This window comes from Cucurbita pepo, chromosome LG08 (assembly GCF_002806865.2).
Source record: "Cucurbita pepo subsp. pepo cultivar mu-cu-16 chromosome LG08, ASM280686v2, whole genome shotgun sequence".
NCBI lineage: Eukaryota > Viridiplantae > Streptophyta > Magnoliopsida > Cucurbitales > Cucurbitaceae > Cucurbita > Cucurbita pepo.
Genome location: NC_036645.1, coordinates 1,359,797 through 1,380,977, shown reverse-complemented (window position 1 = coordinate 1,380,977; position 21,181 = coordinate 1,359,797). Strand labels below are relative to the sequence as shown.

Genomic DNA, 21,181 nt, shown 5'->3' with positions numbered 1-21,181 from the left:
CGTTGCGTCTTAGTAGGTTGGCAAATCCAACGGTGTCAACAGAAAGTCAGCATAGAGGTAAAATCACCATCTTGCTTCTAAAGGCCTTTTACAATAATAATCCTCGGTGTTTCTCCATGGTGGCTCTGTTGTGTGCCGTATACATTGATTTACACCATATATTTTGGCTGAGTTCACATCTCTAGGTAGAACTATAAAAACATTCAGAATCAGAACAGCATGTTAAAATTTAGCAATATGTACGTACCTCAAACATGATAAGTAGTACATTAAAGCAGTTATCTACTTTACAAAGAAGTTCGAACGGGATCTCGACTTGATGATTTATGTTGCAAATTCCAAACCTTAAGAGGCTATTTCCAGGTTAGCAGAGAGGAAGGCTTTTTAGTCGTTTCATTCTTCTTCTGGTTCTTCTTCTTCCTGGAGAAGGTTTTCTCTGTTATCATGAGCCCAGAAACCGCGCACGTCAATTAGCATGCTTGCAACCGTGCCTCCTTGCTTGCAGTTGAGCAGATCGTTCGAAGTAATTTTTAGAGGGTCGCCTGGCTTAACCATGTCCCATATCTCATCTCTTACATCTTCTATGCACAACTCATAGTTCCCACCCTCTATCCATTTCTGATGCACGTCTCTGTATCGTAGAAAAAATCAATTATCACCTGGCTAAAGCGATTGCTCGGTATAACTACTGAGAGTTCTTCGTACAAATAAAATAATAATCATTGAGATGCGTGTGTAATTTATGTCTCTGGTATTTTGAGGCTTGTAGAATGTGCTCGATTCTACAAGCAGGAAAATACAGATGTACTATGTAGGAAGATTGTATCAGGTAGCATCCTGCTTTTAGATGCTCCCCTTCTTTTACTTCCTTCATTTTCATTTGATTATGAACTTAGTTGATTAGATTTGAACAGAAACTGGATAAATTGACTTCACCTGAAAAGAGTATGAATATCTACTGTTGTAAGGTAGCCCCTCCCTTGAAGATCAAGACACCGAAACAAATATGTCAACCCTTCCGGAGTGTCTTTATTTTCGAGGGCAAGAACGAAGTCCAGAAAACTATCGAAGTCCATCTCCCTTGTGTTCCCTCCACCCTTGTTCCGACGAACATGCTCATCAAATACTATAGAAAGCAAATAATTAGCAAGTGATGCATAGACAATTAGCATTTCAAAAACTAAGAGAAGATATGCATGACTATAAGCATGCGAAACATGTTTTCCTAAGATAATTAAAAAAACCATTCATTGATGGATGGTGAATGGTGAGTTTCATAGAATGAATTAAGACAAACCTCTTTCAATGAAAATTTCAGTCAAAGTCCCATCAGCATATTCTCGTAGCTCCTGCTTGCTTAATGTTCCATTCATATCTTTATCAAGAGCCAGAAACATGTCTGTAGGAATAAAGTACACGGTCAGCCAACTAAGAGAATAAACACCTTTCCACAGTTATTACATGCACCCAAAAAACTAGAACCTAGGAAAACTACTACAAGGACTTGATAAAAAACAAACAAAAATAACCAACCCNCAAAGTACTACAAGGACTTGATAAAAAACAAACAAAAATAACCAACCCTTCAAACAATGAATTAGCACAAAGATAAAGGAAATAACACTGGATGAATCTTCAAGTAAGATGAATGTAACTCACCACAAATGCGTTGAGCAGATGTTAGGGAGAACCAGTTCTCCGCTTGTTCAGTATCAGTAACTTCTTCCTCAGTTTCCTATAAAAGAGATAATATACTCAAACAATAATATGCCACATGTAATTCAGTAAACAGTCTTTTCTCGGGTCAAAGTGCCCAAAATATTTTGTCGTTTCTGTTCGTATTATCACCATGGATAGAAGTTCCTTAATCATTCTCATACTTAGTCTTTATAAACTTGAGATGTGTTTGGGCATGTTTTCAAATTGAAGTAAAAGTATTACTTAAAAAGCACTCTGGTAAAATGTAATTCATAGCTCACTGCGTTTTGTTTTAGTTTGACTTTTTNGTATTATCACCATGGATAGAAGTTCCTTAATCATTCTCATACTTAGTCTTTATAAACTTGAGATGTGTTTGGGAATATTTTCAAATTGAAGTAAAAGTATTACTTAAAAAGCACTCTGGTAAAATGTAATTCATAGCTCACTGCGTTTTGTTTTAGTTTGACTTTTTGTCATTTAATTTCGATAATACAAGTCATATTATTAAAGTATGAATCTCTTTTATCAGGAAACTAGAATCTTTTAGATTTTCACAATATTATTAAGAATTTGATTTTTATCCATACATTAAGTTTAGGTTTGCTTTGACTAGAGCCATAAGTTCACATCCAAAGCCAATTCGGTGTTTGATAACATTAACCTTGAGCATATTGATGCATGATCTACCTGGTGCAGTTCCATTAATTCCTGCAGACAATTGCTGAGCAGCACTTTCTTTATGCAAGCTTTTCCTACAAAAATCAACAATGAAATTAAAGACACATTAATCCAAGTAATGTTACCATAAAAAATAGATATTGAAGGGTTGAAATACAAAATTAAACGAAGGAATTATGAAAAATCAAGATAACATGTTTCTAACACAATTCAAGACCGTAGGCAAACCTCTTCTTGCAGGATCACAAAAGAAGAAGAATTTGCGAGCAGCTATACGACAATATGTTTGCACAAAAGATGCAGGAATATCTCGTAGTTGAGCCAAATTTGGAATAAGACCTCTTATATAGCCCTCCATTTCCTACAGAAAGATAATAGAGCATTCATTAATGTGGTTACGTAAGTTGCCACAGGAACACAATAAAATTCTTGTATATCCAGTCTTTGAACACAAAATATGCAGAAGGCTCATACGTGAGGTTGAAGGAAACCATCAGAATCCTCATCAAGTTCACTCATATCAATTCTCGCTTGAGTAAGAGAAACCTGCAGAATAAAGAGAAAATCCCATATCAAATTGACATGGAAGATAAAAATCCTCCAAACATCTCAACAGACTTTTCTCTATCACTTCATAAAAATAAAATAAAATAAATATAAATAAATAAGAGCCTTTTCTACAAATAAATAGACATTGAAGTNATCAAATTGACATGGAAGAATAAAAATCCTCCAAACATCTCAACAGACTTTTCTCTATCACTTCATAAAAATAAAATAAAATAAATATAAATAAATAAGAGCCTTTTCTACAAATAAATAGACATTGAAGTTCCACTCCCTTGGAATGCTTCATAGTTCACATATAGAGTATGCAATCTTTGAATGATGCAATGGAATGCTAAAAAGAATATTACGTATCTTAATAACTTCAACAAAGTCCTATAGGGCCGTTCAATTGGCCAAGACTAATTGCCATAATGCACACATTTTGGGTTCCAATCCCTCAATTGCCATTGCATTTGTCAAAAAACTAAAAAAATAGCAGAGAACCCTTGTCCTTAAAAAACATTGCAAGGGCAAAAAATAAAATAAAATAAAATAAAAAGCATGACAACTATTGACTTCTAAGTGCAGATTATTCCATCATTTATACTTCCTCATACATTGATATGGAAGAATACCGTTAATCCTTAGGGTCTAAACTCACCGTTCTCATCACATAAAGATAGAAGGGAAGGATTGCAATTCTTCCGGACTCATCTTTCTCAAACTTCATGAAATTAGAGGGACTGAAAAATCGCCGGCATTTAGGTCCTATTTGCTCAGCACATACAGAAGCAATGTGGCAAAAATCTTCGTAGTTCATCTAAGGAATGAAAAACAAGAGAACATGTAAGCATTACTACAGATCTAGCAAAATATACTGCAGTCACAAGAGCTCAAACAAAATAACCAGAGGTAAATTACAGTTACAAGGACAGAATCGTAATCANTTACAGATCTAGCAAAATATACTGCAGTAACCAGAGGTAAATTACAGTTACAAGGACAGAATCGTAATCACAGGATGTTAATTACCATGTACAATTGTTGCCTTGAACCATTAAATTAACGTTTTCCAGAAACAAAAAATATGCACTTTAAAATGAAAAAAACAATCCTTTCAGAACACTCACAATCTTAGGCTGCTAAGAAAGCTAATACTATTGTACATGTACACTTTTCCTCCAGAAACATTGCTAATATATTAACCTATGCAGTCATGTCTGGCAAAGCTTCCAATAGCAATCCTAAGCGATATGCAAGTTGCTATATGAACTTCAGCTCAAGGAATGTAGCAGATGTAAGCTTATGTGGCATGTTGCCGAAAATATCAAGCCAGAAATATATTACCTTTTCTGCACCAGTTGCATCATCAATTACACAGTTTTCCCTCAGGCAAACCCACATTGCATCTAGATCATCAGCATTTAACAGAAGATCTGATTGTTTCTGCACATCAAGAATGTGTGGTGCAGAAAACTCAATATTTGTGCTCAAACAGATAAATCTATGGAACATCCGTCGTGCAAATGGATAAGGGTAATTATACCTTTAGGAAACGATACTTGGCAAGTCTCTGAACCCTGTGGCTGATGGATCCCTCCTCAGGTTTCTAAAGAAGAGAAAAACACAATTCAATGAAACAAATAAAAATAAATGGCACAGCCAAGCTCTGGGTTAGTATATCTTCTAGTCTGCAAAATTGCATCTCTTCTATCATGATGTCAACAATACATTAGGACATGATAAAGCATCTATTTTTCAATTTAAAATCGAAGGACTAACTATGCAACCGAGTTTACTCTTAATACATGTAAACTATAATTACACATGCCTTCTTGTAAAAACTTGGGATTGTACCAGCTTCAGCAGTTTTCCGTTGCTTCTCTTTGAAAATATCAAGTAGAATTTTTTTTGTCTCAAGCTCTACAAAAAAGAGGGGGGAAAAGAAATTAGGTTCCCCATTTCATTGTCATACTTCTTCTAACATCAACAATAGTTTTTCAGATACACAGTTGATCAAGGTGTAACAGCGGTAAGAGTAGGAGGAAAAAAAACAGAACTTATCATATAAATGTATATAGAGGGGGAAGGAATTGCTAATGATAGATCATAATCAGAATTTCCTTGACGAACCCTAGCCAAAAAAAAATTTAAAAAAAAAATTCTAAAATAAAATAGATCCAAGAGGAAGGATAATTATCAAGAGTCTCCAACTCTACTCGATGAATTCCTAAAGCAGCAAGAACATGTGCATAGGACATGCATGCTTAAAAGGGCCAAAGTAGAAGATTAGGGTTCCAAAGTAGATTAAAGGGTTCATCAAGTAGCATACATTCACCTTTGATCAATTTTCTTCGGTGGCTCTAACAAAAGATGCTATTGAATTTAGGAGCCATGCATTTGCTGATTTTTTTGAATTAATTCAATTTTCAAGAACCCAGATCGACTAGAAATAGCCATTGCAGGGCTTGATCTGTTCAGATTTTTATGCCTCTTCAGATAAATTGAGCACTGGATTGTATCGTTTGTTCCTAAATACTGAATACTCCACATTTTACAACAAAAAGTTACAGATTCGAAGTATTGAAACAACTTCCTATTTTCTTTTAGCACAATTTAAGTTTCGTTGCAGCCATAGTTCAGGAAAATCAACCAAATCAGAGAACATTTCCGTAAAACAAACGAACACTAACAGAGAGCAAGAAGAACAAGAAATATGGGGGAAACACGAACCCATCAAAGCTTCAGATCCCAGCCCGGTACCGGTTCCGATGTATCTCCTAAGGTTCCTCACCCACAGCATAGACGAAGCTGGAGGTACCTTCCGTTGCGGGGCCTCATGGCCTTCGCCGTCACTGGAACCACTATACATAGTTGAGCAATAACCACCGGTGCTCTCAAGCTACGCAAACAACTCCAATTTCGAATGCGACTTCAATTGTCCGATTCAAGACGCCTCTCAGCCGCCGGAGAAGCTCGAGTGAAAAAACCCTAGCTCCGATCGAGCCGCACGCAGGTTGGTCGAAGGTGGTTCACGATTGAATGAACTCGGTGATGATTTTGTTTCTGTTAATTTACTCGCCACTTGGGAGATCTCTCTAAATCTATAACAATTATCAACCCAAGGGCCTCGTTGTTAAATTGTTTTCAATTTAACCTCGCTATTCTTTCAAAATTAACACAATTGCCCACTAAATTTCAATATTCCAAAATTTGGCCTCTTTCTTTTTGTCTTTTTCTAGCTTTTGTCACGAGCCAGCTATTTATTGTTTGAATTATAAATAATAATAATAATAACAAATAATATATATACAAACTCTCAATTTATGCTATAGATTTTATTTTAACTCTCAAATTTATATTAAAAAATAGTAATCAAAATATACTTAATTCCTGTCGCATCAGCAGCTCAAGCTTAATAACGTAGTATAAATATTTTTTAATAAAATTTAAAATTAGTCCAAATCGTTAATTCAAAATTATTGTTTTTAATTAAACTTGATTGCATAATAATATTAATTTTTACGAAATAAAAAGACATTCAGTCAATTATAGTCGATATAGACTATTTTTAAAAAATAACATTAAATTAAACCAATTTTAAGCTATATTAAAGTATATTGACCGAAATTAAATAAAACTCATATCAAGACAATATTTTTAAGGTTAAATAAATAATAATAAAATGAATTACCCAAAATATAAATTTCAAGAATTCGAGGGCCGAAATGCAAAACCACCGCCAGAACAGTCATTGGTTTAAAACGACGTCGTAGTAGTGAAGATTGGGTAATTAAGATGACGTTCAAGTGTATGGACACGTGTCGAAAATTGAATGGCTGGAAAAACCCCTTTCGTAACCGCATCTCAAACCCCGCGAAGTTGAAGTTGCAGTGCAAATTTGCCGCTTCATCGGATTTGGAAATGGCCGCCATTTCAATTTGCTTTGCTCCGCAAGCTCTTGCACGGCCCAGAATTCGAAACCCTAGAAGAATACAGTCGCCAAAGAAGCTTCGAGGGAACGACAAGCTTGATCGTAATAGCGTTAAGATAAGAACCAATTCGAAGGAGTTATCTTCCATTGGCGTTGAAGCCACTACCTATACTCGCCTCCCTCCCAGGGAAGACTTCGCTCTTCTTAGCTTTGATTCCCCGTCTTTTGATTCTACTTCTTCTTCTTCTTCTTCGAAGGTTTCGTCCGAGGTGAAGCTTTTGGATTCGGATGTTGCGATAATTGAGGAGGAAAATGATTTGGATTCTTTGAACCACGAAGAGAGGGAGGAAAAAGAGGAAGGAGGATTGGATGGGAATTTGGCTTTTGGGAATGGCTATGGGAAGTTTGAAGTGTTTGAGGGGGAATATGACTCTGAAATGGAGGAGTATGGCGATGATAGTGAAGAGGAAGAGGAAGAGGAAGAGGAAGAGGAAGAGTTAGATGAGGAAGGAGAGAAGGTTTTGGCATTTAGGAAGGGAAGATTTGTTGATACTGATGAAGTGGAAACCTATTATGATGGTGCTTATGAAGCTGGCGAAGAAGATGTGAAGGAGAAGGGGCTGCCAGCAGTAATGCGGTGCTTTGATCGAGCGAAAATCTATGTGAAAGCTGGAGATGGTGGCAATGGCGTTGTGGCATTTCGGCGCGAGAAGTATGTGCCGTTGGGTGGCCCTTCAGGAGGAGATGGAGGGAGAGGTGGGAATGTGTATGTTGAAGTTGATGCGTCGATGAATTCGCTATTGCCATTTCGAAATGGTATACATTTTCGTGCAGGAAGGGGTAGTCATGGGCAGGGGAGAATGCAAAACGGGGCGAAGGGTGAGGATGTGGTGGTGAAAGTGGCCCCTGGAACAGTGATAAGAGACGCATTTAGCCAAGAGATTCTGTTGGAATTGTTACATCCGGGGCAGCGGGCTCTGTTGCTGCGCGGTGGAAGAGGTGGAAGAGGCAATGCATCATTCAAATCCGGGTCAAATAAGGTTCCGAAGATTTCAGAAAATGGAGAAGAGGGTTCAGAAATGTGAGTTTTTATGTTCTTCCTTTTTTGTATGATTTTTTTGAAAATGGTACCTAATGCTCTTGTTGTGTCTCTCATCACACAAGCACGCATATTCTTAATTGTTTTGCACCCATTTTTAGTAATGGTCGTTTGTTCAAATGCTTCCTCCTTTGTGCTTGGAGACTGCCCGTGTGAGGGCGTTCTTCTTCTTTTTCAAACAATGAGGATAGTTAAGTTGATTGTACTCTTATAATGGTCTCGCTAGGTGAGTATGAAATTAAGAGTCATGTGGATGAAGGAAAGGGATAGCTACACGTGTTTCTTTTATAATTTTTTCAATTTCAGGAAATTTGATTCTCTCTTGCTGATGATAATGATAGCGTGACTACTGGGGACAAGGAGATGGAAAAGATGGTCATCTTATCCACTCCCTTCTATGCTCATTCCTAAGTTTTTAAGCTATCTGTTGAGGGACTAGATTCGCATCCTTAGAGGGAAAGTTTGAAGAGGCTTTTCATTCTTAGGAGATTAAGGGCTGTGTCTAGTTTACAAAGTTTCAAGGTGTCACATCCTAATGGTTCCCGTTGGCCTATATTTGGGTGATTGAGAAATTACTAAGCTCCAGCCCAATTTATTAGAGGTGGCTAATGAGTCTTTTCAAAGTGGTATAATCAATGTGAATATGAGGGAGACCTACATTTGTCTTCTTCCTAGCCAACTAATCTTTTGAGAAATCTGTACCACATCAATGCTAAGGCTTAGGCAGATAGAATGAGGAAGGTATTAGCTCATACTATTTCTTCTAATTGGGTAGCTCTGTGGCTTTTAAGAAAAACTATGGATGAGGTTCTCATTGACACAGTATAGAGTTCATTAGGAACCTATGGAATTTAAAATCAATATTAATTATCAATAAAAAAATTTCTTTTTGCAATAAGACGTCGAAAAGTGTGAGGATCATTGAGTTGAGATTTTCTTGATGAAGTTTTGTAGAAGAAAGATTTTTTTTTTTTTCTACATAGCTTACAATCACTTGAGTTGAGATTTTCTTGATAAATTTTTTGTCGATGGAAGACATTGTCCAGGGGTGTGGAGAGTGGTTTAGCCGAAGGCTTGATGGTGGGAAAGAAGGGTTCCTTATGACCTTTTTTCAATTCCCGTTTTGAGATCTGATTGAGAAAAATAAATAAATAAATAAAATACTTAAGCTTGCTTAATGAAGAGCTTTATTTATTTATTTTATTTTATTGTTCCCTTAAGTGGCATACCGACTTTAGTCATGTCTACTTGGAGTTGTATTACACTTCACTTCCTTTCCATCTTTAAAGATCCTTTTCCCCATTTGTGCTAAATTGAAATAATAATGAGGGATTCTATGGGAGATGGGGTGGAGGGTGTTAGCTCTTATTAGTTTGGTGGGAGCTAGTGCCTAAACCTTGTGAGGATGTAGTTCGGGGTTTTGGGTATTTTGGTTCTAAAATATTCAATGTTTTTGCCCCGAATGGACATGCCATTTTCCCTCAGTGTGAGACGCATAGTGACGCAAGATCATTGAGCAAAATGGGTGATGCCATTCTAAGGGATAGGATTGAGATGAGGTGGGGACGGGCAGTTCTAGGAACTCGTTAAAAACTATTTCCCATAGCTTAATGAAAGTAGTTTTCTTATAGAAAAACAACTTATTGTTGTCTTATGAATGGATGATTATTTGGATAGGAGTACTAATTATTTTCTTCAGGTGGTTGGAGTTGGAGCTAAAGCTTGTTGCAGACGTTGGAATCGTCGGGGCACCAAATGCAGGGAAAAGCACACTTTTGAGCGTGATAAGTGCTGCACAGCCAGCCATAGCAAATTACCCTTTTACTACCCTACTCCCAAACTTGGGTGTTGTATCTTTTGACTATGACTCAACTATGGTGGTAGCAGATCTTCCAGGATTACTTGAAGGGGCACACGAGGGGTTTGGCTTAGGCCATGAATTTCTACGTCACACTGAAAGGTGTTCTGCACTGGTACAAATTCATATCCTATTGTTTACACTTGATTTATAATCCTTTTGGTGAATACTGGTACAAATTCATATCCTATTGTTTACACTTGATTTATAATCCTTTTGGTGAATACTGATTAATCATGAAAGTCCTCTTCTTAAATGGGATATCCATTCGCATTTGTATGTGAAGCTAAATGATAAATTTACCTTCTTCAAGGCTTTGTACATTATAATATTACTTCACAATAATCCCTTGATCTCTTGGAATGATGCGAAATGTCATAAATACCTCTTCTACATTGTTTTATGGAAAATAAAACTGCAATCTCCTTTTCCATTTTTATTTTTTCTTCAACACTTGTTGGCATCGTAATGTATAGAAGGCTAAAGTATCTTTATTTTCCCTTGTGGAGTTATAGGTGCATGTGGTCGATGGGTCAGGACCACAACCTGAATATGAATTTGATGCTGTTCGTTTGGAGTTAGAGCTCTTTAGCCCCGAACTAGCTGAAAAGCCCTATCTTGTTGCCTATAATAAAATGGATCTTCCTGAAGCTTACGAAAACTGGCCAGCATTCAAGGAAAAGCTTCAAGCTCGTGGGATTGAAACTTTTTGTATGAGTGCCGTACAAAGAGAGGGCACTCATGAAGTCATCAGTGCTGCATATCAGCTACTAAGGGAAACTAAAGAAGCCAGGGAATTTCAAGGTCATATAACTTATGGTTCCCAGAATTTTTCTCTATTATATAAATCTTTGATAGTTTATTCACAATCCATAAGTTGTGTTAACGAACTCTGTCCATTTTAGGTGGGAAAATACCAGAGAATCTGGACTATGTGGCAGATAGAATACACAAGCAACGTAGTGCTTCTATTGATGACTTTGAAATTGTTCGTGATAGCGGTTCCTGGCATGTAGTTGGATCTGGTTTACAACGATTTGTTCAGATGACAAATTGGCGGTCAGTTAATCTTTACTCATGATTTCGGTATCAATAGATAGGTTTAAGTTTCCATCGCTTCCTACCATGCAACTAAGAGTAAGAGTTTTTACATTAACCGAGTTTTATTAAGGAACAAAAGTAAGCTGAATTTTCCTACTAATGGCATATCCTTCCAGCAGATTTTGGAAAAAGGAGGGAACAAAAAAAGTATGTTTAAAAGATGTTTTATAGTGCTTTCCGGTAAAGTTGAAAATTGCACACAAGAAGCTCCTCTACCCTTTTTTTATTAGAATCGATAGCCCCTCTTTCTTTCTAATTACTTTGCTAAAGAGAAAAAATATCTAATTAAAAAGTCCCTTTCCTTTCTTCTGGAGAGAGCTCTCCCGAGATGTTGTTTTGACTTTCTTTCGAGTTAAAATGTTGCTAGGCTGTTAAATCATGGATCAATTTCTACACTTCCTCTTATCCTCCTTTTCATTTCTATTCTCCTTTTCGGTTTATGGTCATTGAACTTAATGTGCTTCGTGCAATAGTTACATGGAGTCCGAAAGAAGGTTCCAACATGTCATGGAGGCATGTGGTGTCAACAAGTCTCTCAGAAAACTTGGCATCAAGGAGGGTGACACAGTATTTGTTGCAGAGGTATATTTCATGCTTCATTTTATTGCTAGATGTTACTTCGTTTTTTATTTTTTAATTTAATTGGCTCAGCCTAGCACTTTTGTCATTAGTTCATAGCAATGCTGCACAAAACTCACATAGTTGCATACATGAAATACATACCAAAGATCATGCAAAAGCAAAGACAATTTTAGTGAGTACATGACCTAAAGCAGAAAGTCAATAACCTTCAATCTTCTTTGTTTTGCTCTAAAAAAGTTATGTAGTCTCTCTCTCACTAAATAACAAATAAGCTTCTATTGTTGAGATTTTGATGGTTCAATCATCCTTCTAAAACATCAATATCAAGCAATTAACAACTCAATAACTTTATCTTCTGTATTCATCATTTAAATAAACAGTTACCCAAATGTGGTTATATAAATTTGAGGGTAGCTTATGACTCCACAAATCAAGGAACAAATGTACACAATTGCTTGTCTTAAGATTTATGCCACAACTGATGAATGATGTTCAAGGTAAAGGATTTAGGTTCGCATCCTCTTTACACCACATGCTAGTTATATACCATATGCTACAGCTACATATATCACTTGCATTTCCAATTGTATCTTAGAAACTCTCTAGCTATGTTTTTGGTGACAGAAATGAAAGCTAACATGCCTGAAGAAATTAATCAACTGCCTAATGATTAAAAATAGTTGATTACACGAGAAAATTAATATAAAGAAGATAAAGTAGAAAAAATACAGGAAATCTATAACATCCACACTGCATGTGTTCTCTTTACTATTTATTCTTTTGAATGTAGCTAATTGGTGGGATTTCTGGATATTGAGATAAAAAAAACTTGGACATCCGTAACTTTTTTGCTTCGTTTATCTTCAGATGGAGATGATCTGGCATGATTCACCCAATAGCTCTGGTACATCTAATATGAAGAAAAGATCAGATTCTGTGAAATGGCCAGAGTGGAAGTAACTCGCCTTTGTTTGCTCACTGGTAGCTTGATGCTGATAACGGTAGGTACATCGTTGGAATTTGCTTGCTTTGAATTGATATCGTTTTAAGGAACCTATGAAATTTGCTCTAAATTTGAGATTAAGCCTGTAATATATTTCATGCTCAGTGCTGTTGCCAGTTCCATTGTTATTCTCTAGAGCTAATAGCTATGGTTATTAACGTTTCAGTAAATTTATACTGGTGCTATCTTTATTTCTATGGCATGTTGCAAACGTTCCATTACGATTTATGACGGTTGAGAAGCTTTGACCTTCATGTTCTTTGCTTAATGGTAGGAAGGATGAATTTTCTCCATGGATCAGATGAACAGCCTTACACATCCAGGAGATCCGAATGGAGCAGCATTATTTTATGGTAACCTTTGCACCCAGCTCTAAAATGCTAAATTAAATGAGTAGAAAGGAGATTGAATTTTTCATGAAAATTGCAGTCGAGTCGATCACGTACCACAAATAGACACAGCATAGACTTCGTAAAGTTTATGTCAAATGAGAGTGTTACATAACTGTTGCAGTTGCAAGGTTCTAGGCTGTTCTTTGATATAAAGTGCTGGTGAAATTATTTGTTGTGTAACCATCATATTCTATGTGTAAACTATGTAGAAATAAACACTGATATATCATTTTTCTCTCTTTTTTTTATTTTTATTTTTATTTTGTGCAAGGCTTCATAATAGACAATCTAAGAACATAGGCACTCAAATTAGAAAATGAATTGGTGTTTGTATTGAACGTTCAATAACCCTTGTATTATTATAACCTATATTGTTTCGTTTATCTCTCACACGAGTGTCGATAAAAATTGGTGCTTGCAAGATAAAGAAGGAAACAATCCTGTTAATCTAGATTTATCGACATTTTTAACATTTAGTTTTGTTGCCATAAGATTTTATGAATTAGGAAGAGCGTACTTTTTTCGAGGTTGAAGAAAAGTATTTATATGACTTTGTTAGAGTTTTTGCCTAACTTCTTTTTGAATGAAATCAAAAGAGGATCTAGTTGGACTGGACTAAGATCACTCAGCATGGGCGCACGGGGACTTGGGATCTGCCCCTAATTTGCTGTCTTTCTCTGGTTAGTTCGTTTACTTTAATTCATACTTCAACTCTCGTTTTATTCTGTATTTAAATTCTTGCCTTATTTTGTTGTTCATCTCTTATATATTTTATTGTTTGTTTTTATGTTTTAATTTCTTCATCCGTAGTATAAATCACATTGCGACTTCTTTAGTTCTCTATCATTTTTTTAAAAGATTTAAATAATTATCGAACGAGTCTAAATCGAAACTCGATGTAGAAACCGAAAGAAAACGAAAGACTGTTACGAATACTTCACAAGCAAAGCAAGACCACCGACCCCCCTCCCGAAATGCAGCAAAAAAAAATCTTGCAATTTCTTACATTAGATTTTTTTTGGTGTTGTGTTTTTCTCTCTCAAATCTGTCTTTGTCTGAAAATATTGTGTCTATCATTCTTTTCAGAATGTCATTCGTTTTCCATTTCCCCATAAATAAATAAATGCTTCTCTGATTCTTCCTAGTACTGATCTTCCTCTGTTCATGTTATTGTTCATGATTAATGTACTCTCTCAAATGTGTCTTCTTCCTGTCTTCTACACTTGCCTGTCCCTAATAAACACAATCTAGCTTTATTATTTCAGTTTTTTGGGCAATTATTATTACCAATATCATTACCCGAGTCAAAAAAAGCGGTCGAATGACGTTCGAAATCGGTGGCATAATGTCGATTCGAGTCAATTGGTAAAGTATTTGTGACTTTAAAGTAACAACGTGACACGTTTAAAACCAGATGACGTTGCGTAAGAATATTAATGCAGAATCTAATTTCTTTGCTCGTAAAATATTAGTTCGATGATTAGTCTTTTGAAATTTTGTATGTGGGTCTACTTAATTGAGAAAAAATGACGTCATTTTCAACTTTTAATATTGTCTCTCGTTTGTTAAATGTGAATACAAATAAAGAAATTCAAAGAAAATTATCTGAGTAATCTCTTAACAAACCTATAATATTTTTATAAATTGAAGAATTTGAGATTAATAAAATATATTTTTTAAAATTTTCATTATGTATTATATGTATGAACGTACATATTGTTAATTATATTATATAATATAATTGAGAAGTGGAAATTACATTTCCTTAATTTTAAAAATAAGTTTTTTTAAGGAAATTATTTGGTATTTTTATTTTTATATTTGTAGACCCCAAATAAATTGAACCGCTAACTCTTATTGCCAAAAAGGAAAAATAAAATGTCAAAATGGGTAGATAATTAAATCATATTTTTACAAATTAGACAAAAACAAAATTATGAGGTAATTAGCAAAAAATTAATTAAAGTTAAGAAAAATAAAGAAATTGTATTTATTATTATTCATCATTAATGAAGGTTTGAATAATAAGTGACATTTCTTGGAATTGACAAAATAAATATAATTTTTAATATATACTTTTAATTACATGGAAATGATTGGCCATCATTGTTCCAACAGTTGAGATCTAAGCCAATATTATATTACATAGGCTGCTACCTTTGCTTCAATTTTGAGAAACAAAAAAGGTCGTTTTTTTCTTTATAAAATAAAATAAGAGAATGTTGGTGATATCATGAGTTTTTTTTTTTTTTTTTTTTTTTTTTTTTTTTTTTTTTTTTTTTTNATTGATGATAATGAGATTAAGTAGGCTATGATGAGCTTAAAATATTTATAGAATTACTAAATCATTAATTTATAACCCATGTTACATCATCTATTCAACGTGTGGGACCTACCAAAATTAAGTGGTTAAATAATAATTAATATATTTAATATTAATAAAAATTTGTCTAATACGATTATAAGCTTTAAGAATATTAAATTAGTTACTGAATTTTAAAAAAAAATTATTTAATTAAAATTTTTGTTATGTTTGGTGAACTTCTAATTTCTATTTATCAATTTTGANAAGTCATAAAAAGCGGTCGAATGACGCTCAAAATCGGTGGCATAATGTCGATTCGAAATCGGTGGCATAATGTAGATTTGAGTCAATTGGTAAAGTATTTGTGACTTTAAAGTAACAACGTGACACGTTTAAAACCAGATGACGTTGCGTAAGAATATAATGCAGAATCTAATTTCTTTGCTCATAAAATATTAGTTCGATGATTAGTCTTTTGAAATTTTGTATGTGGGTCTACTTAATTGAGAAAAAATGACGTCATTTTCAACTTTTAATATTCTCTTGTTTGTTAAATGTGAATTTAGTCGTGTGACGCATTTTGTCCTATGCCTATGTTTTTTAAATAACTTTTTATTTAATTTGTTTCAAAATAATAATATTTATTCTTTCCATCAAATTTGAATAGAAATAAAGAAATTCAAGGGAAATTATCTGAGTAATCTCTTAACAAACCTATAATATTTTTATNGATATTTTGTGTATTTTTTTATAATGATTTTATTTTTTTCACTGCTTTATATTTAGTTTTCTTATTTCTTTAAAAAATATTTAAACTTTTAGCTAAATTCTAAAAAAATTATTATTTTTTTAAATATTGACTCGAATTCAAATACTTTAAGAAATAAGAGAACTATATTGCTTTTTTTTAAATCTTGGCTGGAATTTTAAATATAACAAAATAAATAAATTATCTTAGGCAGAAGTAGTATTTTTTAGGCTTCAATTTAAAAAATAAAAATTAAAAATAAAATAGTTATTAGACTTTCAAGTTTTAACAAAAAAAAAAAATTAATAATAATAATAATTTTAAAATTAATCAACTTTGACCTAAACTTAAAATTTTAGTTAATAAACATATAATTTAATTAAAAAAATATTATACATAAAATTTCAAACTTATAAGAAAATTATATATTTATATGATATCTTCTCTTTTTAACGGTAATTGACATTTATTTATTTTTTCGAGATCAATATTTAATTTTCATATATGCTCGAGTATTGTGGTACTAAAAAAACTAAATATATAATTTGCCAATTAAATGTAAGTTAGTGAGTTATTATTATTTTTTAATCTTGGATTTTTATTTAAATTTTTTTTTTTTTTTTTTTTTATTAGTCGTGGCTTTTTTTAAAATATATTATTATATACATTACCTTTTTTGGTAAAAAAAAATATTTTTTACCTTAAGTCACTAGTTACCGTGAGGATTATGGAAATTTTTAAAAATTTTACCGGTCCTTTTTCTAATTCTTGCTTTAAATGGCAAAGAGAGTAAATCCAGTGGTTTGCGCCCTACGATAGGGACAACAAGGTACACCCTCTTGCCACTTTGACTTAGCCGTTAGCCGTCCAATCTAATTAATCATAAAATCCCTTTCCGATCTTTGACCGTTCATTCCACTGTTGTTCATAATTATCCTATCAACACATTCCTCAATCACTCATCATCTACGCCGTACATCTTCACATGTATTTAATTAATACTTAATCTACACCGTACATCTGACCCTCTATATAGTATACAAAAAAAATTTCAAGTACATCATATCGCACGTGATCTCTACCCATTCTTTTACTCCTTATCTCCATTTTCCAATGTCAACCTAAGACTCTTCCCTCTTTACAAACTTATTTAACCTTAAAACATTTAGTTGTTAGGTTAATTATGATGCGTAATATTAACGTATGTTTAGTTTCTTTATAGGACTTCAAGCTTTCGAGACGTGTAAGAACACTTACTCGTGTTTTGACCAATTAAAATGCATTTGAAAGTAGATTAGAATGAAGTACTTTTGTCGAATTGTAACAGCCCAAGCTCACTACTAACAAATATTGTCCGCTTTGCCCCATTACATATCGTCGTCACCCTCACAGTTTTTAAACGTGTTTGGCTGACAGCGATACGTAAAGGGCTACAACGGACAATATCTACTAATGGTGGACTTGGGCGGTTACAAATGGTACCAAAGCCAGTCACTGCGCGATGTGCCAACGAGAATACTAGCATCCAAGGGGGGTGTATTGTGGGCTCCCACATCAGTTAGAGAGGGGAACAAAACATACCTTATACGAGTGTAGAAGCCCCTCCATAGTAGACTCATTTTAAAACCGTGAAGCTGACGATGATACATAACGAGCTAAAACAGACAAGGTACCAATTTTCTTAAATAGTCAAATCGAGTATGGCTCAGTGGACAAGGTACCGATTACTATTCTAAACGTGATCGACAATTCGATATCCTTCCCGAGAGCCCGTTGACCTAATAAAAACCTAAGAAAAAGTTTGTAAAATGGGAAGGTCAATAAACTTCTAAAATGTGAGACCCACTTGTGAAGAAGCTTTTAATTCAAAAGGTTTTTGCATGCCTTCCCAAAAAGGTTGTCTTTTGGAGCATATAACTTTGAAACCCTATTTATTATTTAAAAATTAATTAATTAATTAAAAAAAAAAAAAGTTAATGGGATTAAAATTATTATTATTATTATTATTATTGTTATTATTATTATTATTGGTCAAACCCCATTTGACCAAAGGCTCCAATTAGCCCAAAATTATGTTCAAAATTTGTGTCTTTCATGTCCTTCTGTTCAGCTGCATGAGTGCTCTGGTCTGCCACCAAGACACTATCCATTTAAACCTTTTAAATTAAAATAAATAAAAATCCCTTTTTTTCAATTTTCAATTTTCATATAATAATTTTAAAATATAAATTAAAAATTAATCGTCCTTCACTTCCCTTTCTATCAATATGGGATCTCACATCCTCCCTCTTATGCTCTCAGTGTTCTCGTTGGCGGTATACCATTCGGTGTCTGGCTCTGATATCATTTGTAACAGTTACGTATCGACTCAATTTTAAAACGCGTCTATTATGAAAAGACTTTCACAACCTTATAAGAAATGCTTCATTCACTTCTTCAACCAATCTGGAATCTGACAGTCCAACCTCTTTAGAGCCCAAGGACTTGCATATCACTCATGCTCAACGCTAGTAGATATTGTCCTCTTTGACCTATTATGCATCACTGACAGCCTCACGATTTTAAAACACGTCTATTACGGAGAGATTTCTATACCCTTATAAGCGTTGCTCGCTCCCCTCTCCAATTAACGTGGGATCTCACCATTTGTGTCATTTTTTTATTTTATTCGTTTTACTCTAATTAACTTGTATTTTTTTTTAAGGTATAATTAATTTGGATTTGATTCTTTATATATTTAAATTTTTATTTAAAAGCATTTAAGGTGTATAGATCATACAAAAGGATTACTTCAATACGAAGGACAGAGTGCTTCAATTATTATTATTATTATTATTATTATTATTATTATTATTATTATTAGGTCAAATTATTGTTAATAAAATAATAGCTAAAAAGAGTAGAACCAGAAAAGGGCTAAAACACAAAGGGACAATCTTGGAATATAAAAATTTTAGATTAAATTATTATTATTATTATTATTTATTATTATTATTATTAAATTAAGTTTAATCTCTCTGCTTTCAAACTATACATTTAATACTAAATCTTACCATATTAAAAAGTTTTTAATCATGTATTCAAACTTTGGCTGAGTCGTTAATTTAAGCATAATATAAAAGTTAGGTATTTATTTATTTTCGAGGGTCGAAAGTTTAAATATTATTGACCGTTTTATTTATGGTTTAAATATTATTTTGGTTTTTGCATTTTTAATACACCATTTTCGAGGGTCGAGACGAAGCCTTGAAATGGCAAGCTTTGAGTTTCTAGCTCTCCAAGGCTTTAACCGGTTGATGTTTGGTTGAATTGTGGCCCAAATGTCGAGAAGAGCTTTGGATGGGAAGAACTCGTGTCTTCTAGCTCTCTCGCTCAAACGTGGAGAAGAACTTTGAAGGTAACGAACTTCAGGTCTCTAACCCTCTTAAGCTTTAACGAGTCTAAGTTTGGAAGAACCTTGGCACAAACACCGAGACGACCTTTGAGTTTGTGGCTCTCTGACCCTCTAATAGGTCGAAGATAAATGCGCGGATAACTCAACTAGTCAAAATATTACCTAACTTTGAAGAGGTCGGGAATTCAAAATTTGGAGTCGGTGCAAAATAAAAAGAAGATATTAATTATATAAGTGGAGTAGATTTATAAATAAAGTATGAATTTATTAGAAAAACATAGAAAGATGTTTTTTTTAGGGGAAAAAAGAAAGTTGTCGTCAAAACACGTTTATCTTTTTCCCCAAATCCCGGGCGACCCACTTCGAAAATATTAATAATAAAATCCCAAGTTTGCCCTTTGCCTCTTTCGAACAATGTGCAAAATTCTTGTCTCTCAACCAAATCACTACCTTGAGAGATGTTTTTTTTTTTTTTTTTTTTTCCTANCGTTCCACATTTGAAGTTTCACGTAAAAAGGAAATGAAAAACTACCATGTAACTGTAACAGCGTAAGCCCACCACTAGTAAATACTGTCTATTTTCACCCGTTACGTATCTTCGTCAGGCTCTCTGTTAGGGAGAAATTTCAATACCCTTTAAGTAATGTTTCAGTCTCATCTCCAACTGATGTGGGATCTCACAGTCCACCTTCCTTAGGGGCAAGCATCCTCACTGACACACCACTCGATGCTTGGCTTTGATACCATTGGTAACAACTCAAGCTCACCGCTAATAAATATTGTCCACCTTGACCCATAACGTATCGCCGTCAACCTCACGGTTAGAGAGAAGTTTCCACACCCTTATAAGGAATGTTTCGGTCTCATCTCCAACTAATGTTGGATCTCACAATCCACCCTCCCTTGGGGGCCAGTGTCCTCGCTAACACATAGCTCGGTGGCTGGCTCTAATACCATTTGTAATAACCCAAGCCCACCTCTAGCAAATATTGTCCATTTAGACCAATTACATATCGTCGTGAGTCTCACCGTTTTAAAACGTATATGTTAGGGAGAGGTTTCCACACCCTTATAAAAATGGTCATCAAACCGAGCTCGGGTAAAATGTTTATGAACTAAATTGAAGATGAAATGATTACTTAGTTGAAAAGAAAGTGAGTTGAGTTCCATTTTAGAAGTAGGTGGTGTGGCCTTTGCCGTTTGGTTTGGTCACACACACCTTTTCATAAGAGGATTGACCAAACTTTGTGGTGTTCAAATGCCCAAAAACTCATCCAAATCACTTCATTTCCCCTTCGCCTTCGCCTTCCCCAGCCCCCTGCGCTCCCCTCCATGTGCTTCCCATTCTCCAAAACCCTAAAAAAATTGCCCTCTTCCACTTTCGGTGTTGTCTTCAAGTAACCTTTCCCAAAAGAACAAAAAAGACACCAAAATCTCTCTCTTCTCTCTAATTTGCTCAAATGGGTCACTAGAAATCCCTGTTTAGGGAAATGGGTGTTTGTCCGTTTGGGATTTTAGTGGATCAGTCAATGGGGAGTCATTGACAGAATCCATCATTTCTATGACTATGAACAAACAACAAATCAAAAGAATCAACACTTTTTTATACCAAAAAGAAGGGAAGTTTTTCGAGTTAGTGAAATGTGTTTGATAGATCATCATAATATAATAACCTTCATATCCTTTCATTTGAATGAATGTTTTATGTTAGTATTATATATTATTTATGTGCCACTTTCTGCCATTTGTCTTGTTGTTGAGATGTTTTTTTACAGTCAGAATATGCCTCAATCATTATGTTTAATATTGGTGGAAGCATGATTGTGAGGAGTCCTTG

The 21,181-nt window shown here is 34.3% G+C and overlaps 2 protein-coding genes and 1 non-coding gene across 9 annotated transcripts; 1 reads left to right on the top strand and 2 right to left on the bottom strand.

The window, feature by feature from the left end:
• Positions 1–35: 35 nt before the first annotated feature.
• Positions 36–6,023, bottom strand: LOC111800323 (probable serine/threonine-protein phosphatase 2A regulatory subunit B'' subunit TON2). 2 transcript variants are annotated; one of them, XM_023683965.1, is made up of 13 exons: positions 5,662–6,023; positions 4,760–4,851; positions 4,475–4,537; positions 4,276–4,374; positions 3,590–3,748; positions 2,854–2,925; positions 2,608–2,740; positions 2,389–2,453; positions 1,660–1,735; positions 1,298–1,399; positions 937–1,126; positions 345–631; positions 36–191 (listed from the first exon to the last, which is right to left on the bottom strand). In XM_023683965.1, the coding sequence occupies exons 1-12, from the start codon at positions 5,798–5,800 to the stop codon at positions 394–396; spliced, it is 1,428 nt and encodes a 475-aa protein (XP_023539733.1). In that variant the 5' UTR covers positions 5,801–6,023; the 3' UTR covers positions 36–191; positions 345–393. The 2 variants fall into 2 exon arrangements, with proteins under 2 accessions (XP_023539733.1, XP_023539732.1); XM_023683964.1 differs by having other exon boundaries at positions 52–631.
• On the bottom strand, positions 741–856 carry LOC111801235. The gene has a single exon (XR_002816110.1). It is a non-coding gene; the product is annotated as a small nucleolar RNA snoR104 (small nucleolar RNA).
• A 793-nt stretch (positions 6,024–6,816) lies between the features above and the next one.
• LOC111799543 (GTP-binding protein OBGC, chloroplastic) lies at positions 6,817–13,909 on the top strand. 6 transcript variants are annotated; one of them, XR_002815850.1, is made up of 9 exons: positions 6,817–7,943; positions 9,661–9,934; positions 10,335–10,623; positions 10,725–10,878; positions 11,394–11,502; positions 12,370–12,503; positions 12,784–12,858; positions 13,494–13,577; positions 13,800–13,909. XR_002815850.1 is itself a non-coding variant. In XM_023682899.1 (7 exons), the coding sequence occupies exons 1-6, from the start codon at positions 6,853–6,855 to the stop codon at positions 12,460–12,462; spliced, it is 2,010 nt and encodes a 669-aa protein (XP_023538667.1). In that variant the 5' UTR covers positions 6,817–6,852; the 3' UTR covers positions 12,463–12,503; positions 12,784–13,280. The 6 variants fall into 6 exon arrangements, 2 of the variants coding, with proteins under 2 accessions (XP_023538667.1, XP_023538666.1); XR_002815848.1 differs by having other exon boundaries at positions 12,780–12,858; positions 13,800–13,908; XR_002815851.1 differs by lacking the exons at positions 13,494–13,577; positions 13,800–13,909 and adding an exon at positions 12,935–13,280.
• The last annotated feature ends 7,272 nt before the right edge of the window (positions 13,910–21,181 follow it).

What these genes read in the sequence shown, in the direction of transcription:
- LOC111800323 (XM_023683965.1), bottom strand. Translation starts at nt 5,800, where the DNA reads ATGTATAGTGGTTCCAGTGACGGCGAAGGCCATGAGGCCCCGCAACGG. An exon ending in ATGCAACTGGTGCAGAAAAG is followed by an intron (nt 3,749 to 4,275) that starts GTAATATATTTC and finishes TTCATTCCTTAG; the next exon opens with ATGAACTACGAAGATTTTTG. An exon ending in ATCTGCTCAACGCATTTGTG is followed by an intron (nt 1,400 to 1,659) that starts GTGAGTTACATT and finishes TTATTCCTACAG; the next exon opens with ACATGTTTCTGGCTCTTGAT.
- LOC111799543 (XM_023682899.1), top strand. Translation starts at nt 6,853, where the DNA reads ATGGCCGCCATTTCAATTTGCTTTGCTCCGCAAGCTCTTGCACGGCCC. An exon ending in AGAAGCCAGGGAATTTCAAG is followed by an intron (nt 10,624 to 10,724) that starts GTCATATAACTT and finishes TGTCCATTTTAG; the next exon opens with GTGGGAAAATACCAGAGAAT. An exon ending in GTTCAGATGACAAATTGGCG is followed by an intron (nt 10,879 to 11,393) that starts GTCAGTTAATCT and finishes TTCGTGCAATAG; the next exon opens with TTACATGGAGTCCGAAAGAA.